At 42.2% G+C, this 8,880-nt stretch overlaps 1 protein-coding gene across 1 annotated transcript; it reads left to right on the top strand.

Moving 5' to 3' along the window:
• Positions 1 to 4,629: 4,629 nt before the first annotated feature.
• Positions 4,630 to 8,112, top strand: LOC310865797 (inositol hexakisphosphate and diphosphoinositol-pentakisphosphate kinase 2-like; the record flags this gene model as incomplete). Its single annotated transcript, XM_083775006.1, has 1 exon — positions 4,630 to 8,112. One exon carries the CDS (start codon positions 4,630 to 4,632, stop codon positions 8,110 to 8,112), a length of 3,483 nt encoding a protein of 1,160 aa, XP_083631132.1.
• Between the last annotated feature and the right edge of the window lie 768 nt (positions 8,113 to 8,880).

Here is an 8,880-nt window from a genome sequence, read left to right as displayed (position 1 = left end):
TTGGTTTAACCGTTTCAGTATAGGGCCATTCATAAATGATGTACCTGCCTCAGGTAAACAGTGACTATGAAGTACTAAACAGGGCCAGCCCACTCTCTTTTAGAAAGTATAATTTGCAACAAATCTCACTGCTGTAGATCGGGTTCAGCAGACACAATGATGTAAAGGTGCATGGAAATATATGTCACAGTCACAGTCACCACAATCTATTATTATTGGTAAAAATGTAGCTGATAGCTTCTGTCTCAATACAAGAGAGAAAGGCCTTATTACTCAAATAAAGTCCTAATATATAATCCTATATGCTTTGTAGAAGATATACTGTATGACATTTATTTTTTTGTTAAAGGGATAAATCACTATATTCCGATAGTAATCATAGTGATTTTTCAGTAACAAGAGTCTCCCTGTCTCTCCGTCTCCAGCTCTTTAATGAACAGGAAATCACACCCGTGTGAAGTGAGGGGCGCTCTACCGCTCTTATCATCGTATATATCATGATGTACATTCTCCATTCATTGTCAATGGGAATTGAAGTTTGTGTAAGACGAAAATCTACACTAATAGCTGAATATAGGAGGGGCCAGCGCCCCTTAAAAATACATTTTCAGGTACAGTAGGTGACAAATCTTCAGCCAATCAGGAGAGAGTATAGCTATTTATGAGCTTAATTTTTTATAGTGTTCCAGTTCCAATTTTGTCTGCTCATTACTCATTCTGACCTGATATCAGATTCTAAAAATGTCAGTCGTTCTTAGATTTTTTTCAAAAATAGCAGACCTACAAGCTCGTATCGCGCCACTCGGTGGCGCGATATGAGCTTGTAGATCTGTTTTAGGGCCACGTCATGTGATCTAAACGTGTGTGATCACATGTGATCTGTCATGTGATCTGGAGTAAAACTATGGAACAGTATAGCATGTGGAACTCAGGCAGTGCTCAAGTGTGAACCAGTTAAAAAAAAAGATATAAAGAATGCATTATTATGTATAGGTTTAGAGAGGATACAATGACACAGACATATCATTTAGATAATTGTACTTGTAATATGCCAAATGTATGCATTATATGACATATATAAAGTATATTTTATTGATAATATGATATATAGAATAGAGCGTATATACTGTACATGTTTATAAATATATATGACTTACACTATTACATTATTTAATGTACTTAATTTCTCTGTTGTGAATTATTTTTTAGTTTATACATGTTGGTATTTATGTACTGACGTCAAGTGATGACGCTGAAATAAGTTATAAAGGGGTAGGGTTATATATGTTTTTTACTTCTCCCTACTGTCTCCTTTCCGAACATATAAAAGTAAAAAAAGAAAAAATATATATATATTTTTTTTAATGTTTTGGGAATATTATTTTATTTGTTTCTATATTGCACGTATTTTAATTATTTTACTTTTTTGTCTAATTTTATCATGTTCGGAATCGGAATAAAGTTTTTCATTCATTCATTCATTCATTCATCTACCTGCACAGCCTCTGTTATCTACTGACTACTGGTAGATAAAGATCTAACTTTTGGGCAACCCTGCTGTGTAATGTCAAGTGGCAAAAAACGACTTTCTGGCCTTGACAGCCCATACATCCAAACAGAAAAGTCCAATTTGATTAAATGATTCATTAAATGACTTTAAACAACATGAAAATTCACTTTGTCACTCACTTTGCCACTCGATCTGCCATTCACTTTATGCACATGCATACCCTCTATAGTTGTTGTTGTTGTTTACAATTTACAATTTTACAATTTAGCAGACTCTCTTAATCCAGAGCGACGTAGAACAAAAAAGCATGGGAATACATCACATATATAAAATGCATTTATCTCGAAACATGCGTAAGCTAAGAATGTAACTAGAATATATCTATATAATGACACTATACATATAAACTATACATGTATATTGTCACGCCTCGCTTAACCTTTATGGTTATGTGGTTGTTTTATGTTCAGTATTTTGCCATGTCTTGTTCTGTTTGGTTTTCTGTTACCCTGTTGGTTTTGTGTATCTTATTTTGTAGTATGGTCCCTAGTGTTTCCCATGTTTGCCTAGTTGCTGTTCCCTACCTTGTCTCACCTACCTTGTGATGTGTCAGTGTTTTCACCTGTGTCCTCTTTGTCCTGTTAGCCTATCCTGTGTTTGATTGTATTTTGAGTTCACCTGTGTCTAGTTAGTCTTTGTCTATTTATATACCCCAGTTTGTTCAGTCCCTTGTCAGATCATCATTTCATGTCAGCGTGTTTACTGTGTCCTTGTTTTGCCTGCCCCATGTTATGGGAAGTTATACTTTAATAAACATCCTGAACCGTGAATCATGCCTTTTGGTCGTACTGCTTTTGGGTCCTCTGATCGCACCCCTACACATAATACTATACTATGCTTAGTATGCTATACATATGTACGCTACTATGAAGTGCTATGACTACATCCAATGCAATTATTGTGTTGTCTACATGACATGCTATAAGTCTGTTTCAAATGCTATCTAAGTCTAAAAAGTGCTATCTAAGGGGGTAGGGTAAGTGCTATGGGCTGTTGTGAAATTACCTCTTCAATATCTAATAAGATCTCATAGAAAGGCAGCTGCAGCCGACAGAGCTATATGCACAGCAGCACAACTGCAGTTTGCCTCGGTTCATATTTTGTGTGGCCTTATTCTGTGTTCGGCTAGTACTTTTTCACTTGTAGCAAATGGTACTGATGTTAAGCCTATATGTTAAGCCTATAGTTACTCATTAAATGCCTAGTTTCTGTTAATGATATTTGGCCTGGTGTCCTATTTTCTAGACATCCTCATGGGCTTATACATGCAGTCCCTTTCACCTGGAAAAACTATAGTATTTCTGTTCCCAAAAACGCATATACTGCAAAGATTCAACTGCTTTGACTTCAGTGTAGTTATGAAATGTTTCAATAAAATTGTTATCAACCGGTCCACACGGCCATAGACAGCTACGTCTACTCTATTCTACAGTAAAAAAAAAAGAGAACTCCTGGCTTTGTGTGTTTCCCCAGTGACGTCATGTGGCAGCCAAGTTTATGGACTTTTTATTATGTTTGCTTTAAACATGCACCCCATGACATCATATGTATGCGTGCCCCCAAAGGCACCCCTCATGACTGATGTCAAAAGGCTTTGCCACATGAAGTGCAAGCTCCACATTAAAGCCACATGTATCTAGATCCAGAGATCAGATCTACATACTGACACCACGGCGCGTATTCAGAGCTTCAAGCTGTGACTCCGCCCACCCCCGGGGGAAGTTGTGATTTGCTCTCGTTCACTGCAATGCAATTTGCGGCATTTCCAAAACAATATTGCGCAGAGTAGCGATTATCAAACGTATTGGCAATGCCATACGTTGAAAGATCAGTTGCCCGTGGACGAGGCACGCTATACCTCCGCAAGTTAGATATTATCGGCATAGATGTTTGTCCGTATGTGATTAAGGATTGGACCAAGTTGCATTGGCAGCCATAGAAAATTCTTACCCCGGGCTAAAACCGGATGTGACATTTGTGGGCGTTCCTGTCTAGCGTGGTGTCAGTCTATAGGACATAGATAGATGTGCAACATCTTTGTCTTTCACATCAAACTTCTTTATTTTTTAAACTACATTTTATCCCACGATTTTGTAACCAATTTTTTCCACCCAGTGTCAATTATCTAATGTAATCAGGGGCTCTACACTCCATCTGACAACCTGGGGAGACCTCATGCTTCCTTCAATGCATGAGGAGTCCAAGCCACTTCTTTTCACCTGACAGGGGGAGTTCCTTTATTGTTTTTCTTTATTATTGCATGCTTCAATAGCGAGGCGCACTGTGGCAGTATAACCCTGTAACACCCAGCGTTGCAATAATAATTATTTTGAATTAATTCATTAATTAATTATTTCTTATGTTCTTTTTTCTAAACGTCATCATTGATGTTCATTGCAATGCCATTGCACTGCCATTGGTCATGATATTTGCATATAAATACCCCCCACAGAGGCTCAAATTCACACAAATTAAAAATCTCTGAACTGAACTGAACTGAAAATTTTGAACAATTTTGAACATATGACCTTTGACCTTTGACCTTTAATCCTGATAAAAGTAAGTACAATAACTGTAATATATGTTTTTTTGTGATCATTAGAATGTCTAGAACATGTTTTATGTATTATTGTGAAAGATATCCCCCAAATGTAAATTATTGATGTATTATTATTATTTTAATAATTATTATAAATGTGCATACAATTTGCAAAAACGTTTTATTTTTATTTTTTTACATAATTTCCTCTGATAAGTCATAGTAGTAAAAAGTAGTAGCAAGGTTGAAATCTCTTTTTTGCAAGTAGAAATGAATCCGGGTCACGGTGTTACAGGGTTAGGAGAGCAGAGTATGATGTATGTGATGATGTCACTTCCATCAGAGGAGAGAGTTTTAGTACTCTGCATGTGCGGAGAATCAAGCATTGCTTTGTGTCTTTTCCAGAATAGTCACAGAATTGAACCAATAAACTTGCCAAAGAAGGGAGCAGTGTTTTTCAAAGGGTCAGCCTAGCATTTCAACCGGACGGAGTACACCATACGAGGGTGGAAGGGTGGCCATGTCTGGGAATGAGCCTCTTGACAGGGAACACCCGCACTACATGTCCTGTGGTGAGGCTGGGGGGGAGGAGCCTCTGGAGAAAGGGAGGATCCCAAGGTACAATTGCATCTACGAGAATGTTGAGGAAGACGAGGATGATGATGAGGACTCGCCACCAGAGCGGCAGATTGTTGTGGGCATCTGTGCCATGTCCAAGAAGTCCAATTCCAAGCCCATGAAAGAAATCATTGACCGTCTCTGTCTGTTCAAGTACATCACTGTCATAACCCTTGATGAGGATGTCATCCTCAACAAGCCTGTCAACAACTGGCCTCTCTGCGACTGCCTGATATCCTTCCACTCCAAAGGTTTTCCATTGGACAAAGCAGTGGCGTATGCAAAACTCAGGAATCCGCTCGTCATCAATGACCTGGACCTCCAGTATCATATCCAAGATAGGAGAGAGGTGTACAGAATCCTGAAGGCAGAGGGGATCCAGCTAACTCGTTACGCTGTTCTTAACAGGGACCCAGACAGACCACAGGAGTGTGACCTGGTGGAAGGAGAGGATCACGTTGAGGTGAACGGGGAGGTGTTCCAGAAGCCATTTGTAGAGAAGCCGGTGAACGCAGAAGACCACAATGTTTACATCTACTACCCAACCTCTGCCGGAGGGGGCAGTCAGAGACTCTTCCGAAAGATCGGCAGCCGAAGCAGTGTTTACTCCACTGAGAGCAGCGTGAGGAAAACAGGATCATACATTTACGAGGAGTTCATGCCTACCGATGGTATTGATGTCAAGGTCTACACAGTGGGTCCTGACTATGCCCATGCAGAAGCAAGGAAGTCGCCAGCCCTTGATGGCAAGGTGGAGCGGGACAGCGAGGGCAAAGAGGTGCGGTATCCTGTCATTCTGAATGCGAGAGAGAAACTCATCGCTTGGAAAGTCTGTCGGGCATTCAAGCAAACGGTCTGTGGTTTTGACTTACTCCGTGCCAATGGTCAGTCGTACGTTTGTGACGTCAACGGTTTCAGCTTTGTCAAGAACTCCAAGATGTACTACGATGACTGTGCAAAAATAGTGGGGAACATGATTATGAGAGAACTGGCTCCACAGTTCCAGATCCCCTGGTCCATACCTCTGGAGGCTGAGGACATTCCAATTGTCCCTACCACCTCTGGAACCATGATGGAATTGCGGTGTGTAATCGCTGTCATTCGACATGGAGACCGAACTCCCAAGCAGAAAATGAAGATGGAGGTTCGTCACCAAATGTTTTTTGACCTTTTTGAGAAATGTGACCGATACAAACGTGGAAAGCTGAAGTTGAAAAAGCCAAAGCAGTTACAAGAAGTGCTCGACATTGCTCGGCAACTCCTCGTGGAACTTGGACAGAACACAGATTCCGAAATAGAGGAGTCCAAAGCAAAGCTTGAACAACTGAAAACAGTACTTGAAATGTATGGCCAATTTTCCGGCATCAATCGTAAAGTTCAGCTGACCTACCTTCCACATGGGTGCCCTAAAGCATCAAGTGAAGAAGATGTGAAGCGGAATGACCCGTCTCTGTTGCTCGCCCTGAAGTGGGGTGGTGAGCTTACCCCAGCAGGCAGAGAACAGGCTGAGGAGTTGGGGAGGGCATTCCGTGGCATGTACCCTGGAGGGCAAGGTGATGATGCTGGATTTCCTGGATGTGGTCTTCTGCGATTGCATAGCACGTACCGCCACGACCTGAAGATCTACGCCTCTGATGAGGGCAGGGTGCAGATGACTGCTGCTGCCTTCGCCAAGGGTCTGCTGGCACTGGAAGGGGAGCTAACACCTATCCTGGTGCAGATGGTGAAGAGTGCCAACATGAATGGACTGCTGGACAGTGACTCGGACAGCAATTGCCAGCAGAGGGTCAAAGAACGACTGCACGATATTCTGCAGAAAGACAGGGACTTCACCACAGAGGACTACGAGAAGCTCGTTCCCACCAGTGGCACATCTCTGGTCAAGTCTATGCAGACAATCAAGAACCCAGTGAGGACGTGTGAAAAGGTGTACTCACTCATCCAGAACCTTACTGTGCAGATCCGTCAGATGATGGAAGACCCCAAGTTCACTGACATCCAGCTATACCACAATGAGACCCTCGAGCTCATGTTACGGCGCTGGGCCAAACTTGAGAAGGATTTCAAGATAAAAAATGGACGCTACAACATCAGCAAGATTTCCGACATCTATGACTGCATTAAGTATGACGTACAACACAACAGCTCCCTCAAGCTGGACAACATGGAACTATACCGCCTCTCTAAGGCGCTGGCTGATATTGTTCTACCACAGGAATATGGTATCACTAAGGCTGAGAAGCTAGACATTGCCAAGGGCTACTGCATCCCCCTCATCCGCAAGATACGCTCAGACCTCCAGAGAACGCAAGACGACGACACTGTCAACAAACTGCATCCTCTGTATTCCCGTGGTGTGACGTCACCCGAGCGCCATGTGAGAACCAGGTTATATTTCACCAGTGAGAGCCATGTACACTCCTTGCTTTCCATTCTGTGCTATGGAGCACTCTGTGATGACACCAAAGATGACCAATGGAAAAGGGCCATGGAATACCTCAAAGTTGTTAGCGAGCTCAACTACATGACGCAGATCGTAATCATGCTTTACGAGGACCCCAACAAGGACCCCACATCCGAGGAGAGGTTTCATGTGGAGCTGCACTTCAGTCCTGGGGCCAAGGGCTGTGAGGAGGACAAAAACCTGCCCTCTGGGTTTGGCTATAGGCCTGCATCTCGGGGGAACGAGGGATGTTCACAAAAGAGTTCACAAAACAATAGTGATGAGGAGTCTACTAAGCGCGACAAGCCGGACCGGGCTCTCAGGATGTTCAAACGACTTGTGTCAAACCCAATCTACTATATAAACAGGAAGCTTACCCGCTCCAAGAAGATAGGCTCTGTGGACGTTCTGGCAGAGAACAATGCCCATAAGCAGAGACCTACGAAACTCAAGCTTACTACTGGATTGGGTCCTCAATCAGCATCAGATCTGCCAGGTTTCGAGTTGTACTCAATGGTGACCCTGCACAACTCCCTCTCGCTGAAGCAAGTGGATGATTTCCTTGTGTCTATTGCCAAATCCCATGATTCCATCTCAAGTCTCTTGCCGTCATCCGCGGCTGGGAAGAAAGCGCCTCTCAACACGTATACTCCTGCTAAAGTCTTGCCCTGTCGTTTCGCACAGGGAATGAAGCTCCTTGAAATGGCTGGAAAGAAGAGCGGTGCAACTCCCAAAGCTCCTACTCAGAGCTCCCTGGAGCACAATGAACTGTGTAAGCCCATCTTCCAGCTAACGGAGGATCTAAAAGATGTCCCTGGAACCCCAGCTCCACACCAAGCCAGTGTGAACAATAAACTGGTCATTTCCATCCCTGATTTAGAACTGGTGACGGGAAGTCACCAAGCGCAACAGGAACCCATGTCTGAAGACACCATTAGTTGAATGGAATTTAAGATGCTTGTATTGCCATGCGAACCAGTTTGGTGCAGGCAATACTTTTTGGTATAGCTTTTGTTTGCCCTGCAGAATGAATAGAGAATGTTCATGAAATTCCCAAAAATGATTCCACTGACAATCTGTATGTCTTGTGTGACAAGGAAGTGGAACTTTTCATAGATTTCATAGATAGCTTGATTGACGCATTATGCATTATCATCAGCGTTGTGGAAATTAATGTTTTTTATTAGGGTGTTTGACACATTATCTTTTCGATTTTGCATTCCATGTTAGTGTGTATTTCACACATTTAACAAATTAAATCCTTGATACTTTGTAAACTTGACTTCTGGCTCCTTTTCCCCCTCTACACCACACTCATTGCCTAAAATAGCTGTTTTACAAGGTCATGCTGCGACGTATTGTGAGCTTGTAGATCGGCTATTTTTCTGAATAGGGATGCTAGGGTTCAAGTGGTGTTAAATTGTTATCGAAAGCAAAATAATTTATGGCATTTAATTTTTGTTAGTGGTGGGGAGGATGTTGCTATCTAGAGTAGGCCTACCGTATATATGGGTCTGGTGTTAATTGAAATAGTACAGAATATATGAATGATTCATTTTGTTTTCTTTATTATTTCATTGCACGTTCCGTGTGCTCTACTAGCCTTTGTGATGTGAAAAGAGAATAGAGCACGATGTACTTGATGAGGCTGGAGCAGGGCTCATCATTCCAGGTTGGGATGGCCATTTTCATAAATTTGATCTTTGCCAT

Source organism: Protomyctophum parallelum, assembly GCF_964188405.1.
Source record: "Protomyctophum parallelum genome assembly, chromosome: 10".
NCBI classification, from domain to species: Eukaryota; Metazoa; Chordata; class Actinopteri; order Myctophiformes; family Myctophidae; genus Protomyctophum; species Protomyctophum parallelum.
Note: the sequence above shows the minus strand (reverse complement) of the source record. Positions and strands in the feature narration are given on the sequence as shown.